At 42.4% G+C, this 20,333-nt stretch overlaps 1 protein-coding gene across 1 annotated transcript in view; it reads right to left on the reverse strand.

Moving 5' to 3' along the window:
• Positions 1–20,333, reverse strand: part of ABHD12 (abhydrolase domain containing 12, lysophospholipase) — a 36,066-nt gene that overhangs the window by 4,329 nt on the left and 11,404 nt on the right. The window contains exons 2-7 of the mRNA XM_074536778.1: positions 11,980–12,104; positions 10,209–10,314; positions 8,017–8,136; positions 5,153–5,183; positions 2,643–2,688; positions 1,347–1,476 (exon numbers count right to left, since the gene is read on the reverse strand). Of these exons, the coding sequence (XP_074392879.1) occupies positions 1,347–1,476; positions 2,643–2,688; positions 5,153–5,183; positions 8,017–8,136; positions 10,209–10,314; positions 11,980–12,104 (558 nt within the window). The remainder of the gene's footprint in view (positions 1–1,346; positions 1,477–2,642; positions 2,689–5,152; positions 5,184–8,016; positions 8,137–10,208; positions 10,315–11,979; positions 12,105–20,333) is intronic.

Here is a 20,333-nt window from a genome sequence, read left to right on the forward strand (position 1 = left end):
ACTTCACAGCCACGAGGTCCATCCTGCACAGCGCTTGAGGTCTGGCAGCTGGCCCACAGTGACCTGTGTCCTCACGTACCCGACTGCCCCAAGTGACACCAGGGGCCTGTGTTTAATGACCAAGTCCAAGGAAGAAACACACCAGGCAGCCCCTTGGATAGACTCCTTTCAGGTGGCTCCCAGCACATCCACAGCGGGGTGACACAGCCTCCTGCCTCCAGACCACAAGGGCTGAGCAAGCAAGGGGGGAGTGCAGGGGAGTAGGCAGAGGGGGGCTGTGTTCCAGGCAGCTGCAGTGCAGCATCCCAGGGCTACCCTGCAAGGAGCTTCCCTAACTGAAAGCAGCAAGGTCTCCCCTGTGCATCACCCTAATGGGACAGGGATATTTCCAAAGTTGCCAAGTTCTCCAAGCACAGAGCATTTCACAAACCCTGAACTCCAGACTGGCTGTGGTCACTAGAGAACTCAGCTGGGGACCAGTCTCAGGACACTCTGACTGCAGTGCTGGGAAACATCACAAACATGCTCTGACCCAGAAAGGGATTCTGAACAGCACAAACAATATAGAGGACGAGCCAAGAAAAAAATCTTTGTCTTCTCTCAAACTAAGCAAGGTGTTTAGTGTCACAGCAATAAGAGCCACTTCCCTGAAATACCTCCCTGACCCAGCATGTGTTTCACAGCCTTTGTGGTCTCACAGTTTATCTGTACACAGCTCAACTCAAAGGTAACTCTTGTGTTTGCCCTCTGCTCCTCCACGATCACAAGGGTAAGAACAAGTGGTGCTGAACATGACTTGCCTCCAGATAACCATGGAAAGAAGGAAGCAGGAAATGAAAGTTAAAAAACATGAAGGCAAAGGCACTTGACACCTTGAACTTCCCTGAGCCAGGCATAATCATGCAAATGTCAGAGGTGGCCAGCAGCATAGTCATGCAAGCATCTGCCCAAGCCCTGATTACACACAGCACATTCATCAGGACAGGAGGAAACCTTCTGAAAGCACAAGGCACACACAGACGTGGCTGGTCTGAGACACTTTCAGAATACCAGCCAAGTCTGATGCTCTGCTCTGAAAGACAATCTGCAATCTATAATTCTAAGTGTCTTTCTAGTGTGAACCCTGTGGACAATGAAGGTTCAAGATCCATTGCTGCAGTCATTCACTGCAGCCCTTCTCACTCTGTACAGTGCAGAGGGGGAAGCCACCCTCCAGAAATTATGCCACAGATGCCAAGCCATGCCAGCCCAGGGATTATTGCAAAACAGCACCTTCATCCAAGGTCAGTGCTTAATGTTCTTTAGAAGCTGCTTCTTTAGAAGTGCCACTAAGATTAGATGCTTACCCTGTGCCCAGGGAGTGTCCCCAAATATAGACGGGGTTGTCTCCGCTCCGGGCTTTTATCCAGTCGAAGACATGAAGGGCGTCGTAGGTCATTCCCCTCTCTGAAGGGCTGCCTATGGAGTCACCCCAGCCTGGAACACAGAGAGTCCTGCTGAGAATCGCTCAAACTGCTCAGCAGAACCAGCCAGCTCCTCCCATGCAGCCCATCTGCAACTGCAAAGGGGCCTGGGACATGGGCACTTGCTGTTCACATCACTGTGCACCTCTACAAATTGGGGCTGAAAGCTCTGGTTGACTCACAGTCATCCAATCCAGGTGACTGCTGTCTGCCAAGGAGGTTTTGTGGATTTAGTCAACAACAAAGCCAAAGATTGCATCTCAAACACTGCCACAACAGCATTCTTGCACGTACCCACCTGCAACAGCTCAGCTCCCAAACCTTCCCTGCTTCTCCATGCATGTAACCAATAAGTGCAGTCTCTGACAGCACAGGATTGGATGCTTAGGGCCAAAACCCAACCGTGCCTCACTGAGCTGTTGCAACATCAGTTTGTCAGTTTGTCTGTGCTGTTCAATCACTGCCCTCCAGCAACTTTCCATCCTCCTGACTGTCCTGGCTCCATCACTACTGCAGCACATCCACACATTGTATGCTCTTAGCAGCCAGCACCCCACATCCTTTCTGATTCCCAATGAGCAGCCAGAGAAGCAGCTGCCAGCAGGACTGAAAAACAGGGCAAGCTCCTACAAATAAACTTCTCCCAGGTGTCTTCTTGATAAAAATGCAATGGATTCATTTCTTTCTGGTATCTGCAGTGGCATTACACTGCAGCCACGGCTTAAATACTAAGAAGGTAAAAAAGAAGCAGCAGATGCCTGACTGCTGGTGCAGAGGTGCAGTGGCTTCTGCCAAGTATTGCTAGCAAATCATTTACTCTGCCTTATCTCAGCTTTTAGAAGGAAGTAAGTGCAAGTTCAGTTCCCTGTGTGACCTTAGGAGAGTCCACTAGATCTTATCCAGAAGGATTACACCCAGGCAAGCCCCCAGCTCCCATGTGTGCCCCTGGGGAGTGCCTGACGTGGATGCTGTGACAGCCTGGCTCACTCTCTGCTCCTCAGCTCCCAAATCAACAAGCCCAGTGCATGAGGACACACAGGAGCCACAGCCCACCCAGCTGGACATCAGGAAAAAGAAATTGCTGGAAATTCTCTAGATAGCTATGAGGGGAAAAAGGAGAAGCAATAAGCACAGCTAATGAGCTGGCAGCAAGGATTGGCAGAAGAATAAACCACATACCTCGATAGTCAAACGTCACCACGTGGTACCCCAGGGAGCTGAGGACCTGCAAGGCAGAGAAACACAGAACCCATTACAGAGTTCCTGCACCAGGCCAAGGTGCAGGCATTCATTTTATAAAATTATTCACATCCTAAATGGCCAATTTACAGCTTTTCAATGTAGCAGGCACAGAGCTTTCCAAGCACTAATCTCAGCCCACTGGTTTTACTCCATTTGTTTCCTGGACCTCATATCAGGCTACCTAAGATGTTGATTATTCCTTTAACAGCTTTGACCTTAAGATCTGCAAATATCCTACTGTTTCCCCTACAAAGACTTTCATGTTTTTCAGTGAAAGAGTACAACTGCTTCAATTATATTACTCAAATTGGCATAAATGTAAGAATAACATACAGGAACCCGTGGCAGAAGGCTTAAATGTATAACTTAAAAATGTGCAGTTGCTCTATTATAAATATTCATGTTATAGCCAATGGTAGTCCTAAAAGTAAGGATTTACTTACTTAAAAGTAAGTAAAACCACTCAATGTTAGACCAACTTGATTGGAAAAAGTGCCTTGGTAAAAACAATACAAGCATTCCAAGCTACCATTGCTTGATATGAACCTAAAAGCTCTGCCGTAGACAAAAAAAAAAATCAACAGAAAGTTACAAAATTATTAAAGTGTTTCTCTTGTGATCTATGTATGATACATGATTTTTTAGAAAGCAACATTAGTATTATGCTATACTCTAAAGAGGAAATATAAAACCAACACCCTTTCTAGTGGTACTGGGAGTATTGTAGTTTACAAATGAAATTAATTGTAGTCTACAAATGAAATTACACCTGTCAGCTGAGCATTACTTATAGCACAGTTTTAAGAGATTACATGTATTGGGTAGATTTATAAACAATTAAAAATTTCACAACCACTTTGAGGCACACAGTATCAAGTGGAGCTCACACAGACAACTGACTGAAAAGGGAGAGAGCACTTCCATTGTCCCACCAAACAAATTAGATGCTCCAGGACAGCTGTTTCCAATGGAATCACTATATGACATTTTTATAAGTTCACTCACACATTGAATTCCCTGACTAGACATGCAGAAGATGAAGTTTCTTCCTGAAAAGTTTGGTTTTTAGCTTTACAATGTGATTTTACTGCTAAGATATCATATACAATCTCACCTTTTCTAGGCCATTAAAAATTATTTAATCTGTTGAGAGTTCACCTGTCTTCTATACATGTTTTATGTGTTGGCTGCATTGAAGGCCTATTAAAAGCACCAGCAAAAAGGACAGCTGGTTCATTCTGCTGGAATAAACACAAACCTGGAGTTTCTGAAGTGGTTCTGCTAAGCCCATGCATGTGTTCACTGACTGAAAAAGGCAAACCAAGCAGCTTGTCTGGATGTTCTCAGAAGCAAAGAATAGCAGACCCAGGAACAGAAACCTTGGGGTTTGGTAAACTCTGTTCTCTGTCTATGTACACAGAAACACACCAAGTCTGTGTATTCTGAAGTACTCCTACTCTTGTCCATCAAAATCCAAACCAACTCCTCTGCTTGTCTTGGCCAGCACAAAATGCATCACAGCACAGGCTGGTTCCAAGAAAAATGACAAAATAGATCATACATGACAGTCTCCTCAACCAATTTGCTGCAAATTAGCTAATCTTTTTTTTATCCTTAAAGGAAATGAAGTATCACCTGCCTTCTTGGGGTTGCTAAACACTCTTTTCTAAGCCATCTGAATTGAAAAGATTTTGCAGCAGGGGATCTTGCATTGAATTGCAATAAAGCTTTATGAGTGCCAACATTGACACAAATAAAGAGAAGAACAGACTCAGACCTCTCTGAAATGAACCAACAAAAACAATTATGTCTCTCTTAGAAACATGTGATATGAGACCAAGAAACTGTGTGGGGGAATTTCAGCCAAAAGAGAGTTTAATAAAGTAAATTACCCCAAAAATCATTAGACAAAACACTTAAAGCAGCTGAGTTCTCATACAACTCACACCATAGTGCTACACCTGGGGAACTCACTGGGTTTTCTACAAAACCTTCTGCACTGGAGATGGCACCACTCATACAAATGCACTGTGCCTTGAGGAAAGGGGAAATGCAGGCTGAATGCTCTGAAATGGTACCTTAAATTAGTCCACTAATCAATCAAATTGGGGCTGTAATGAAATAAACTCTTGATTTTTCCCAGAAACTGTCTTGGTTAGCCTAGCTGGAGCTGGCAGTTAACAACAGCAAATAAAAGACCTTTCAAGCATCTTGGAAGATGGGAGGAGTGTGCTTGCTCACAGCTTGCAGAGCCTTTTCCCTTACAGGCTTCCCTTGGAAGGACCCTGAGAGCCCCAAGGGCTGTGCCTGTGGGCTGTTTGAGCACTCTCCTCAGCTCTGTGCACACCTGAGGTGTTAATGCAGCTGTCACCCACCCTCCAGCTCTTTGGAAAGCTGTTTTTAATGCAGCTCTTTGGACAATCTCCTTTTACCAGGCAGCCTCTTACCTTGTAAAGCTCCACCCGGTGATCCCCTCCTCTACAGATGAAAAAAAAAAGGAGAGAAAAAAACCCACATTAAACAACCAAACAAAAAGAAACAAACACATTAAAAAACCCCCAAACCAACCACATTTGAGTATTTAAGTTTCCAGAAACATATTTCCCAATTGCCTTAGGCAATCTAACAAAAACATGCCAAACATAAGCAACACCATAAATGCTTTGTCACAGGCTTCAAGGAGACAGCCAGGCTCTGTTGAGCTATGCAGGACACAATTCTGAAGTCAGCTTCTCCATGTAAATTTTGCCTCACAGCAGGTAAAAATGAACTTTTCAACCCACCCTGCTGTCTGCCTTTTCCAAAGCCTGTAATACATCCAGAACAGCCTGTCCCTTTTTGCTCTGCCTACCCTGATCTCTTGCCACAAGTGCTGCCCCAGCCAGTAGCCCTGGGTAGATTCTCAAAAGTTTGATGCTGCCAGCAGAAATAATGACATTAAGCCAAGCAGGTGGATTTTACATTTCCTCGCCTGGCTCCAAGCTCAGGGAAAGAAAGGACATGTGCAAAAATGTGAGCAGAGAAAAGCAGAAGTGAAAACTGTAAAGTCCAGGGGAAGAATCTGCTTTTATTTATAAATATAAACTGAAATCTAGACAACAGAAAGAAATATGAGTGTGCCATTACATACCTTAAAATACATGCACAACATGACATGGCTAATCCATACTCCAACTTCAGTCTAGTATTGGTGTTATAGTAAATGTACTCTTGCACTTAGGAAAACTCTAGAAATTTCATACTGTGACTGGCTTGGTCACTGTAGACTCTAAACCAAAATTTAGAACACATGCACCTGCCTACCTACCAAAAGCTGTCAGCTCCAACTATGCTAGAAAACACCTAATCCAGTCAAAAACACTCAGGGCAAAATGCAAGGGGTTGCTTGTAAATAATTTTGAATCATACAAGCCTGAAGATGATGATCCACTTGCTTGAAAAGTCACCTTTCACATGCACACCTTTGTGCTTTTCCATGCTTTCCTTGAAGTGTAACAGAGGAATTTTCTAAGGGGATTGAGTACACAACATTTTTGCCTCAGCCCCAGATCATTCAAGCCAAACAGGAGGGCAAGACAGTGCATTTCACTCATGGTTGATGCAGCCTGCAGCAGTAAAGCAGCCCTGGGACAAGCAAGTGAATGTGCAGCACAGAAACAAACATACAGCAGCACACATTAAATCTGAAATGGCAAAGCCAAGACACCTCCAGAGCACAGTGTGAAATGGGAAATATGTAACTGAGCCCCAGCTCAGTCCTTTATCCTAGCAGCACTTGGAGGAGTTGAGAAGGAAATTTAATCAATACACAAAAAGATACTGGCCCCAAACAGCTACCATCAAGCTGCAGGAAGTTTCCCTTAAGCTTCCCTTAAGTTTCCCTAAAGCTTCCCTTAGTATCATTTCCTACACTCAATCAAGGTAAAAAATAAAAAAATGTGAAGAAATGTCTGAAAAACAATGCAACAATTTGATTGAACCTTGCAATGCATCAGCACAAGAAGGCAAGGGCAGTTTGCAAAAAAAACCCCATCTGTTCATGCATTTCCTGGGTTGCAGCACACACCTTCCACACTGTGCCCTTGTGCCAAGAAAAGCACAGTGCTGAGACAAGAATTGCTGTGAAAAATGTTCTTGTGATGTAGAGGTTAGCAAACCTTCACTAGCAGCACAGCTAAAAGTGTTTCTTTACATCATGGAACTTGTTTTCCTGCAATGTTGCTGCTCTTGCAAAGTATCTATGGGCACACATCAGCTTCAAAAGAAGATGCAACAAGAAAATACATCCCACTCAAAATCCAGCAGGGGATTGATACTCTATTGTAAAATGCATATTTTTAGGAGAAAAAACCATGTTCTAAGAAACAAATAAAAGGACTGTAACATGTGGAGAGGTGGCAGGAAGGACATGATCCTGAGAAATATCTTCACACTGCATTAATGGTTTTTAGCATCCAGCAACAAAGTACAGAGAACTCATCTACTACTTTAGCCAATAAACAGTCAACTATAAAATTACAAGTTTTAGAAGTGCTCCTGGTCCAGACAAATGTCCTGGACAGATGCAATAATGAAACAAGATCAGCACATAACCTTCCTCTTTCCTTCTGATTTTCCTTCCTCAGAATGTGTTAATTACTAAAATAAACTCACAAAAGGAACTGGAAGGTTTATTTAATGCCTGTGAGTCACATATACAGAAGCACTAGTACCATCCCCTGTCTCAATTCAGAAAATTTCTGTATTATACAGAAAAGAAGACTTTCCAACTCCTGATTCAGGAAGGGTCTCAGCCTCCTGGCTTCTAGCAGAGGATAGAGGATAACTGCAATAAATCCCTTCCCACATTCAATACTGGAGAGGGATCATTCCATAAAACGTATGTGTCTTCTTTTAAAAGGAGAAGCACCAAATTAATTTTAGATTTTATTTTGGTTTTAATCATAGAATAGTTTGGGCTGAAAGAGACCTTCAAAGGCCATCCAGTCCAAACCCCTGCAAGGAGCAGGGACATCTTCAACTAGATCAGTTTGCTCAGATCTCCATCCAGCCTGACCTTGAATGTTTCCAGGGGTGGTGCCTCTGCCACCTCTCTGGACAAGCTGTTCCAGTGTTTGACCCCCATTCTCACTGTGAACAATTTCTTCCCTGTATCTGATGTAAATCAACCCTCTTTTAATTTAAAACCGTTATCCCTTGTCCTGTCACTACAGCCCCTAAGGAGTTTTTCTTGTCTTTCTGAAGGTGCTGAAGCTGTGACAAGCCAGGAAATCACCTCCTGAACCAAAGCCAGCAGTGTTTTGTGCCTCACCTTGTCCCTGCATTGCCGTGCAGGTAAAGGATGACAGGGTGGGTGGAGCCCAAAGCCTCTTCAAACCAGGGCTGGTCCTTCCCTCGGGCATTCTTCCACAAGGCTGCAGGGACTGTGTGCCTGTGGACAGAAGGAAAATCTGCACTGTCCTGCTGCTCCTCAACACCCCAGTGTCTGCCACTTGAACTCTGAGATTTCCTGTTCAACTCCTTCACTCAGGACCACACACCTCACACAAACTGTTCATAAAACTGTCCTGATTAGCTGACAAATGGTCAAATTGAAAAGGCAGTGGCTGCATTTATTTCTACATTTTCAACTCCATCACCACTGCCTTCAAAATGTAGAGCTGTCTGTGCAAGGCATCGAACTTCAAAGGCACAATTACTGAACTTCCTGCTGCTCTGGCAAAATAATCACAGTTCCTCAGCTTTTATGGCACTTAATTACTTCAATTAACATAACTTATATACCATAAACAAGATTCACTGCTAGGTCAGCAGATGTACAGAGTAATCAAAGCCAGTTAGCCTTGGAAAGAATGTTCAGTGATTAAGAGTCATATCTGCCTTTACAGGCAATCCGAGGAAAAGGAGGAGCCCAGGCTCTGAAGAGAGGATAAAATGTTTTCAGGCACAAGGTTCTTGAAGGTGTAACATTTTAACTGCAAGAGTTACAATCTACAAGAGGCAGAAATTTTTAACTCACAGCAGTTCTTCTGCAGATAATGCACCTATGTGGCCTGTGAGAAAGAATTCAACACTGGTGCAACAGAAAGAGGAACGACAGACTGAACAAAAGGCAGGTAATTAAACTGGATAATTAAAATACAAACACAAAGCAAGGACATGCCCACAACCATGTGAGTTGTTGAGAAGGGGGCTGGCTTAGAGCCATCAGAAGTAACTTAAACACTCCTTTTTACCTGCAAGGCAGACAAGCTTGCACCTACCACAGCAATCCTCCCCAGATGTAAAGCTCAGAGCACACAGAGGAAAACAATGTAAAAAGCCAATTTGCTTGCATGCAGCCAGCAGACACCAAGGTCTTGAAGAGGTAAAAAGCCTCAGTAACTGTGAGACTCAAAAATTCAACTGTTCTGCCCCAAGACTTTTGCAAACTTTCAAACAAAGCAGGCTGAGGACTTTGTTTCAATGTACCAAACACAAGATCTTTGCCTTTTAAAAGCAAGGTTACAAACTTTTGTGAAAATCTTCTATAAATATCCAGATAAATGACAGCCTCTGAATTGCCACCGCAAGCTGGAATTTCTGTTTTAGCAAAGATAGAATTTTAATTGTCCAAGTGAAGAATCAAAGCACTATTTATCAGCCTATCCTGGAAAGACTGAAGTTTTCAAGTTTCTAAACATACCTTTCACTAAAATTTACTTAAAGGAAAGAAAATGTCCTAATGACAATGATAAGAATATCTCTATCCCATTTAAAGGTTATGTACCTATGTTGAAGAGAAAATCTCTACTGCATTTAAGGACTTATTTAAGTTGCACACACAGCTGAAAACTCCAAATCCTGCCCTTCAGAGACTGAACATCACTGTCTGTATCAAGGGAACACCCTCTTCCCTCCATACCTGACACAATCCAGGGTAACAAGGAGCTAAAATGAATTGTCCTTACCTGGGCCCAGAAAATCATCACTGAGAGAAAGAAATGACAAATGAGCTCTGACACTGCCACTTGTTTTGTGAAGAGTGTAAACTGTGTGTTCCGTTCTCACCCACTCTCCAAATCTTACATATGTTTTATGAGCAGAATTTTCTTCCTCCTACTCTGAACACTTTGATCTCTTTTCCTATCTTCCCCCACATGTATTTTGCAAAACAAAACACAGAATCAGAGTTGAATGACAAAAATCTAACTCCATGGGTCTGGTCTGATCTGGAGGCAGGATCTTTGTGGTGATGCAGACCTGTAACCTTTAGAATTCCAAATTTTGATGTTTCTCTGAATGCACAGGTTGTCTGACTGTGTTTTGTGCATTGCTGATCCCAGCTCAGATGAGCCCCAGAAATTTGCATACTTTTCAACATGAACTCGGTCACTTGGCAGAGGAAAATACAAACATCCACAAATGAGAGCATGCACAGCAAAAAGACTGAATAGGCAGCATTTAGAACAAAGAGAAGGATAAAGATGCATGGCACATACTGCACAGAACTGCATTCCTTACCAGACTCCAATGGTTACATCCTCCTCTGGCTGCAAATAATAATTACAGGTGTGGTTTAAACCTTGATCCTGGGGCCTTTTCAAGTCAATGAAATATGGGACCCTCACTGAAATGAAGAGAGAAAGAAAGAAAGAAAGAAAAAAAGAAACATTTTAATTTTAATTTATTTTCTCACAAAACTGCTTAACCAAAGCACTGGAGGGCTGTACTAGCTGGGAAGACCTTTTTGTGTAAAAGGAATAATTTGTTACAGCTGTGGTTTAAAAATGAACAGCAAAGAGAGCAACGTAAGAAGACACAGGCAACCACCAAAAACACAGGGAACAGGCTAAAATTAAGAGAAGGCGGGGAAGACAAAGCTTCCTTTGACAAGCATTTAACCATCTCTGTCCAGTCTGCTTTACAGATCTCTGCTGCTGATTTGGATTCAGTCTTTTCCCATAAAATGGAGCTCCACCACAGCAGAACCAGGAAGTCTGTCTCCCTGAGATTTAATTAACACACCAAAGCTTTTGTTCTACTGACACAAAAGAAATACTGATAATGGTAACAGCCAAATCTCACTCCACTTACCTTCTCAAAAACTGTTAAACTTCACACAGACATAAAAACCAATGCAGACAAGAGCCAATGTTAACCTGACAAATGGGGGCCCTCAGACTGCAAATCTTTATCTGTGCAAGTGTCTGCTCTCATGCAAAAGCAGATGGGAGAGTGCCAGACAAGCCAAGCAGGGCACCACCACCTGCTGCATCCCATGAGGGCTGTGGATCCTCCAAGAGGACAGCAGCTTCTGCAGTCCAGGTCTGGACCCAAGTCACTCCCACCAGTGCTCTGGGAAAATCATGCAGCTTCTCTGTGCCTTTGTGTGGTCTAACACCAGCCAGAAATTCAGATCCTTTGTGTCCCCAACTCCAGAACCCCAGGGGTTGTCCTGCAGTCTCTCCAGGTGCCTTTTGCTGGAGACTCCAGGAAGGACTATTTTCTGCCACTCTCCATGCTACTCATGACTATCCACCTCCAGGACAGGTTTCTGGACAATTTCCCTAAAAATCTCTGTCCTGACTCTAAACACATTGTGGACCATACTGAGGAAACCTGGCAAACACAGCAACAAGAACATGCTACAGGACAATTATTTTGGTCACTTGTCAATGAACAGAGGTAGGAACTTGAGTGAGACCTAACAAAGCTCTGTAAAAGCAAAATCACTGGAGCCTGCACTATTCAGGTTATGTGGCTGTCAGTTCTGGCAACCAAAGCACAAGAGCTGCCCTGCACATGTGCACACTTCACAGCAACCACGGTCCAAGGTGTGAGAACATGCAAAGCATGCAGTCAAAATTAGACAAGTTATGTACAAAACAATGTATCCATAGTTGGTCCTTCTAGCTTTGACAGAGAGGAAGATATTTTTCAAATTTTCATATAAAATATAAGTAAGGTTTAAATGTAAATTTAGATTGCTGAGTTTAATTCCACTTGCTAGCCGTCTACTCATGCAACTGTGAGGAACCCCTCACAAAAACACAGCTGACATATTGCACAGTTTTCCTGAAGGAAAAACTCTTTTGGCTGAAAATTGGCTTTGGTTTGGTCACTCTATTTATACAAAGACATGCTACACCAACCACACAGAATGCTTTCCAAACCACAGTCTGGGGAGGTTTACAACCTGTGAAAGTTCACGTCCTTCACAAGCTGCTCAGATTCAGGGTGAAAGTGAAGGCAAACAAACTCCTCTTGTCCCCTCAGCCACTGAGTCACTTACCAAAGTTTAGGAAGACCAGCTTGGCCTGAATAGCAGGGCAAAGTTTCACTAGAAATGGGATGGCTATGTACACTCCCAGCAGCCAGAGTATCACCTTCCTCAATCGAAACCATAATCCGTGTCGCCTGGAAAAAAGAAAAATAAAATATAGAAAGACAGAGCTGAATACAGAAGAATTTTTATGGAGCAATTTTCACAATGATCTGCCTGCTTGGTAGTTTTGAAAATCTGGTCATTTACACTTTAAACAACAGCTAATTTCAAACAGTTTGCGTAGCCTCAGCTGTTTGAGAGAAGCAGAAGTAACCAAAATACCAGCTGATGACATGCAGCTTAGAAAAAGGGAATAGAAACTCCCTACTGATTACATTTTAAAAGACTCTGTAACAAGAGCTTTTCTTCCTGCTAACTTAACAGATTTCAGAATCTCTAGAATGCATATCACATGTTCATCTCCAAAAAGCAGCCCAATCATACTTCCATTTACATCACTATCAGATTTTGTTCAGTTCGATTGTCACATATTTTGAGGAAATAATGTGTAATGAGACTGATAAAATTACACATTATCTCATGAACAGACTGGAGCAGACATTCTGCCTTGTCCAACTAAAAGGATTACCTCTCAATGCCCTAAAAAGCAAACCCTTCTAAGTTATAAAATACAATAAATTTCATAAACTGCAGCATTATTCTCTAAGAATTGCCTCAACACTGTATTTCAATTTTCTCGAGTATTCTTATTAGTAAGAATAAGCTACAAAAAAACAAAAAGAGAAAAAATCCTAACCAACACCAAAAATCCAACCAAAAAAAAAAATCAAGTAACACACAGCAGCTAGTTAAATGATATAACTCAAAATTCCCTTTATTATATCAGAATAACTACCAAATACACATTCATATGTGTGTTTATATATGCACATATGTTTACATAATGGCTTGTGTTTAATGATTTAGTTGACCAACATTTCATGTGCACTGAGGTTTCTCAACCAGCCCTGCAATCAAGAACTAAAATCCATGGGAAGCCTTCAGGCAACACAATTTCTGTTCCTTTTCAGCAGACAGTCTTGAGCAAGAATCATGTTCCATGCCAGTGAGCAAACAGTTCTCAGTGTTGGGAACTGCAGGCTACTGAAATCAGAGGACAATCTTTCCAAAAGGCATGAAATTATTCATCTCCCATTTGGCAATTCTTGGAGCTGACAAGCTAAACTTGCTCTAGACTCGAGCTAAGAGGGTTTAGCCACTGTCAGCTATTGTGAAATAGAGAGCCTAAAGATCTGGTTTTTACACATTTGTACAAGAAAAACGAGCGTACAGACAGAACTGGGATGGAAATAGTTTAATCATGTACCAAAATTTTCAAAATCTGAAATTTTGTGAATCAAAAGCCGAGACTCTCAGGAACACTTTTTCAGCCCAGCAAAAATGGAGACGTTCCAATCTCCCCCTAAGTTTTTGGCACGACTGCTAAGGTGCTCTCAGGGAAGAGGATATCCTCTTATTCATCCAAAATCTGCCTTCAGCACACTACTACATACCTATAAGTGCCTGTGTGCCTCCTCTCACCCTGGAACCACATTCTGGACTTCAGAAACATGGGCTACCAAAATTAAAGCCCTTTTCTTCACAAGTTGAAACAACTGTTATTTTTCAAAAGGGGAAAAAATACATTACTAAGTCACTGTCACCCAGCCGTGGCTGCAACAAGCCCACGTTGAAAGGTTCAACAGATTTTTATACTTCCCACAGCAAATTTGACAATGAAAAGGTAAAGAACTCCATCAAGGCTTCCAGTGACATTTCCACACCTCAAGCCCAGTTTTCTAAAGTAAGAAAAGCAAAAACAGCAAAGGACTAGCAGAGGAAATGATACAAAACAGGATTTAGAAGAACAGAAGTGAGTACCAAAGCCTCAGACCGACCCACCTATGCCCACAACTTTGGGAAAAAAACCCACACAACATTTTGTTTGGGCCAATCACTGAGCTGATCATTGCTCCCTTCTCTCAGATTAAACCCAGCTTTCCACTACATCAGCACCTACCACCTATTTTCATAGCTGGAATGGATTTGTGGAAGACAAAGGGAGATCACCAAAGGACAGCTGACATTTAACTGCTGAGCAACTGAAATGTAACTCAGCTCTCTCCAATGAGAAAAGTGTGAGGTTTGTTAAAACATTTTGTCTAGTTATTTTTTCACTTAGATTTATCTCTCCTTATTGGCAAAAGGAGAGTGGTTAAAGCTAGAAGAGGAGGTAACTCATTTTGGAGTGTCCATGCCTTCAAATGCCTCAAACCAAGGCACTGTGTCCTCTCCAGCTTCCCAGTAAGAAGCAGAGCACAGGTGAGCAGCCAGGCAGGATGGGGCTTCTCAGCAAGTTTTCCTGCCTGGGGCTCAGATCCTGCAGCAGCCAGAAAGAGCTCTGCCAGGGAAATTTTGCACATGCCAGGATTTCATTCCTACAAAACAAAACCCCCACTCGCTTAGGAAGACAACAGAGCCAGGTCTTAACTCCTCCAGGCACAGCCAGAGCACATCAAAACAGGGCAAAGCACTTCCCAGAGCCCAGGCACAAGCTGGAACCAGGAACACAAAACACTCAGGAGGACATTTGTCCAGGTAACACTGTCAGAGCTCAGGAATGATTCCAGTTTCTCCTTTTTGGAGCCTGAACTGAGGCATCCCTTTCTTTGCTCCCATGGCCCATGTCAGATGCTAATCAGCAATGTGACATTTACACCTCATCTCCAGGGAGATGTCTACTTACAATGTAACCAGGGCAAAGCTTCCATCCACCAGACAGCTTTTCTCCTGATAAATCCAAGAATATATACTGAAGTACGGACATTATAAAATTATCAGGTAAATCTTCAGTGAGTTATTTAGCTAAATTAAACTCCTATTGCTTGGTAGAAAAGCTATTTCAGGAAATAGATGCCCTGCAAAAGAAAACTTTGGTGTGCTCAGGCAAAAGCAACACACTTGTCACCACCTTTTCACCAGAAAAGTCAGAAGGTCTTAGTTGGAAAATACAAGCGATGTAGAAAATAAGAAGCTGCTAACTGAAGATATTTAAGAATATCAGAAATTGATTTCCTGGAACAATAAAAACAATGTGTAAAAAAACCTCAAAACAACAAAACATGTCACACAACACAGAACACCCAACAATAAAACAAAATCCCCAGCATCACATTTTCCCCCCTGCATTTACCAAAGGCTTTTTACCAACATCTGGGTTCTGTCCAAACACAGAAAACATGAAGTGGTTTTTGCTTCATGCACTTTCCTGAAGTGAACATGGAAAAGCACATTCCCTCTCCAGACATACCCCAGTCTGACAGAAGGAAATCTTTCCTGGAAGTGTGACATCAGAAACAGGTTTTCCTCATAGCTTCCACCTGGATGAAGGTCCCACATTCACCCAGAAGAAGCACATTCTGCATTTTGGCACAGTGTGAGTGTCTGGCTGGCAAGGAGAAGCTGGGGACCCCCTCATGACAGCTTCCCCTGAGTGCAGCCCCCTCCTCTCCAGCAAACCTGGGAGGTTTCATGAACAATGTCCAACCACCAGAGTCCTGTGCCATGCTCTGGCATCCAGATTCAGATGGAAATAATTTCTCCTGCAGATCATCTGAATCATTTCTACACTGGGAGTGCTTCCATTAGCATCTCCAGATCAGATGTGCTGGCAGGGTGAAAGGGCAGGCCAAGGGTGAAACAAGAGACTAAAACTGATCCTGTCAGAGCTGCAGCAGAGCAAGGACAACATTTATCAGAAACATTATCAGAAATACACACAGGCTGTGCTTGCAGTCCCTAAAGGATCTACAGACAAATGCACCCACAGCCCACCGTGCCCTTGGTGATCTGCCTGGGGCAGGAGTGAAACAAAACTGCTGCAGACACCAGAGCACGAGGCTCTGCTTGTTCAATAGTGACAGGGAATGCTGTCACTCTGGAGTCCCTCATGTCCCCAGACTGCAAACAGCAGAGCTCTCCCAGCAGGAACTCAGAGCACAGGATGTAGAAAGCAAAGGCCTTGAGCACACAAGTGACAGAAGTGACTTTATGGGCAGTAGAGGAAAAAACCAAAATACATGGCATAACAAGAACTGCCACAGACAACTTTTATGAAAAATCTTTTCTTTAAATTTTTTCCTCCTGAGAAGCTAAGAAGCCTCAGGAACAAAATGTAAACAATAGTTATCTGCGGCTGTGGAATGCAACAGGTGGATTTGTGATTGGACTCAGAGTTGTTTCTAATTAATGGCCAATCACAGTCAGCTGGCTTGGGCTCTCTGTTTGAGACAGAAGCTTTTGTTAGCATTATTTGCTATTCTATTCTTAGCTGGCCTTCTGATGAAACCTTTTCTTCTATTCTTTTAGTATAGTTTTAATGCAATATAGATCATAAAATAATAAATCAAGCCTTCTGAAACATGGAGTCAGATCCTCATCTCTTCCCCAATCTGAAAACCCCTGTGAACATCATCACAAAGAAGATATCCTCCCTCTTTCCTAACAGAAAACATATTTAAAAAAATACATTTGTTCCCCCAGACAGGCATCAAGAGCATAAAATCAGGAGGTAGATAAAGACATGAGCAAAGGATTCAAAAGAATGAGGGCCAAAGGAAGCTTAAAGTACTGGGATGATTTTTTGGGGGTAAACAGAGTTGTATCCAAAACAACCTATTCTACAACTTGGAAACTGCAGAGTCTCAAGGCATTCAGGGGCAAAGAAACAATACAGCAGCCATGCAAAAGGTAGGACAGCCCACACATCAGGTCCCTGGCAAGCCTTCCAGCTTTCCTTGTTTTGAACAAGAGATGGTTTCTAGCCCAGGCAGGATCATTAACAGCACTCATCTTCCTTTCCTGCAGAAAGTCTGGACAGTGGTGCTGCACAGGGCCCTGAAGGATCATCCAATCTCTTTTTCCTCCGCCACCTGAGCCACCCAATCCAATTAAGCTTTCATTTTATTTCACTTGTTCCTTCTCAAAAAGTTAAAAAAATAAAAAGGAAGAAACCTACCAGCCTTTCAGCTGCACACAGAAACAGCCTCTCAGCTCCTGAATTTGAGTTCACAGGCAGAGTCTCCCCTCTCCATCTGGACTTGGTACCAGCAGCTTTTGGACAGCAACACTCAACAGTGTAATGTTCCACTACAAGATTAATATGATTTTTTTCCCCTACAGGTTTGCTGCAAAAGCTGCTTTATGTGCAGCTCAATGCAAAGTGAAAAGATGCTCATGTGCAGGGGTTTACCCTCTCCTGGTTTCTGTGCACAGTGAATAAACCTGCATGGGCAAACAGGCAATCACACAACTCATTTTGGGCACTGCTATAGAATTCTCAATGAAAGCTGCAACCCACAGCTTCACTGTAGGTACTGTAGCTGAAATTATAGAAAATTCATCCAATCCTGAAAACAGATCTTCCCTGAATCCATGAAAGCCATTGGTAACAGTAGTATTTGCCAGAACTCTAAGGATCTGAGTGACTGATCCCTCCCTCTGGGATCCCTTTAACAGGATGAGTTCACTGCAAAACAACACAAAGAGAAAAATCAAGTCCTCCAAATGCATCTTCCTATTCTAGGGATTAAGCAAACATCAAAAAAAAAAAAAAAGTCAAACCCCAATCCTGGAAACAAGACACAAACATAAAGGCATTGCTCTTTCCCCCCCAGCTTGTTTCATAAAATAATTATAACGTCATGTACAAAAACTGCATGGCAAACTGCATTCTCAGGGAATTTTAGTTTCAACCAGTTCCTGAAAACTTTTGCTCTTGAAAAGATCTGGAAAATAAAAAGAAAATCAGCTCTACCAGATTCTTCTGCCATCTCCTACAAGAAGTTTCTTAAAATCTTGAACCTTTGCTCCTTCTGAAGGAATATTCTGGTCTCCCTTTCACAAACTAAACTGCAGAATAGCACAACCCCAGCAGAAAGGAGGCTGGGGGTGGGATGGGAGGGGACACAGCTGGAACAGCTGACCCCAACTGACCAAAGGGATATTCCAGCCCATATGGCATCATGGATCAGCACACACAGCTGGGGAAAGAAGTAGGAAAGGAGGGATATTCAAAGTGATGGTGCTTGTTTTCCTAAATAATCACTGGATTACTTAGGAAGACAACTATTGATGATAAAATGTGATTATTCCAAGCAGCTGTGTGGTGCTGATTGACAGCTGGGGCTAAAACACAAGTATCACTTATTCAAAATAATGAAGGTTCTCTATTGCACAGAGCCATGCAGAACATATTTTTATAAGGATAAAGAACTCAGAGTTTTCAGGCATCCAGCAATGGAATAAATTGTTACTGACACATGTCATGTCTTTGAAAGACATTATTTGCTTTGATGTTTCAAAAGACAAACTGATCTTTCAGCTATTGGGATGAGGTAGGAAAGTCCAGGTACCTTATTTGTTCTTTGACAACTTCCATAATTCAAGTACAAATCCATCTGCATGTAAACACAAGCATTAAGAGTAGTTGGATCTGTTGTGTGGAAGTATCAATTAATACAAGGTACACTATTATTCTAGTCCATCAAAGGTACAGAAAATGCAACAGGCAAGTTTATACCTGATCCTACTGCCCTCATCACTGTAGCATCCAAAATGTTCATCACTTGACTTAAAATAAAGGAAGATGAGTGTTCCTAATTTTAAATCAGGGGCTGTTTCAGTCATGTCACAGATAGATGAAGAGCAGAGAGGCTACAGAAGATCCCAAGCAGTCACCCAGCCCCTTCTCCTCCTCCTAGCAAAGACAGACTACCTTACACAGCTGTCCCCTTAATTCCTCCCACAAACACTTGGCAAACTGTGACAGCCCACACTTCACAACCTCCCTCTGGTGACCCAGAGCTGAGCTGAATGGGCTAAAATTTGCCAGGTTTAAGCAACAAATCAGACTGGCTGCATTCTCACTGGGCAGTGATTTTTCACAGAAAATAAGAAGGCTACCAGAATACAAACAAAGCTGAATAATTTGCCCACTAGGCAGAAACAGAAAAAGCTACCCAAACCTCAAAATCTGGCTAAAGCTGCTAAATGCTCCTATTTGCATCAATGGAAAAGAGGTAGAGAGAGGAGAATAAAACACTAAGCAAACCTTCTTAAATATTTGCTTTAAAAGCTAGGATGAAGGAAGGCATTCAAGCCTCCATCAAGAGAGCCTCAGAAAAGCTACAGCACTCCACAGTCTCACTGTACCCAGAAGCAAAGATTTGGGAAGTTTTGCTATTCCTCTTTAAATTAAAAGACAAATCAACAGGAATAATTGGCTTAATAAGGTGGGGGAAAGGCAACAAATTTAAAGCCTAAGGGTTTTCATTAAAAAATAACCAAGAAGACAAAAGAAAAGCAAGCTGAGCTTTTTGATAATCTCTTTAAACACGCAAGCTCTACCTCCATGTTTCTCACAATATTGTGACAGCTTATTTTGTCAACAGACACACCACCATCAGTGATGGACAGTAAAGGTGTCCCAACAGAGGAAAAACTTCAAAACCAAGAAATTACAAACTCTGAATTTCCTGTCAAATGCTAACAAACAATTCTAACAATAAAAAACACTGCTGGCTACTGAAATTTATTCTTCTTTGCTACTATTATAGAAAAGACTGCAAATCAAAGAACTACAATCAATCAAAGAAAAGACTATCAATCAATGACTACAATTAAAAGATGCTGCTTTCAGTTAGGCCCTCTGGAACTTCTCTTTAAAAAATCCCCCCACATCACCTGCAGTCAGAGAAGTCACCTCAGTTCATTTGATAAGCTCTCCATGAGTAAATATGCAGTTTATCCCATCTTCCATCCACTCTCACCTATGCAGCCTGAAGCTGGCACTGGTTAGTGGGGCCACAAAAAGAAGTTCATTGTAGAAAAGACCCAACCCTGTACCTGCATTGTAACACATAAATGCAAACACACATAAAATTAGCTTTTTTAGGTAAATTTGTGGAGATGGATGTGGTAGAAATACCTAAGAAGGTTCCAAAGAAGGAGCCCTCAGGACCAGCTTACAGAGATTGTACAACTGCTGCCTCAGACACATTCCTTTCCCTCCTTTATTGCAAGCTATCTATTCCCACAAAGCCTACAAACCTTTTGGCTGGGCTAACATCTTCACTGTTGTTCCACCTGCCTGAATGCAGGTGAGGTTGGAAACTTTAAGCTCCCAAATTCCCTCACTTCACTACTTCATTCCCCTCTTACAGCCCAGATTATCACAGACTGCTTCTGTGCCTCCTTCTGATTAATATCAAGTGGTTAAGCATTAACTTAAAACACCAAACAGCAAGAAGGAAGCCATCTAG

Source organism: Zonotrichia albicollis, chromosome 3 (assembly GCF_047830755.1).
Source record: "Zonotrichia albicollis isolate bZonAlb1 chromosome 3, bZonAlb1.hap1, whole genome shotgun sequence".
Classification (NCBI taxonomy): domain Eukaryota; kingdom Metazoa; phylum Chordata; class Aves; order Passeriformes; family Passerellidae; genus Zonotrichia; species Zonotrichia albicollis.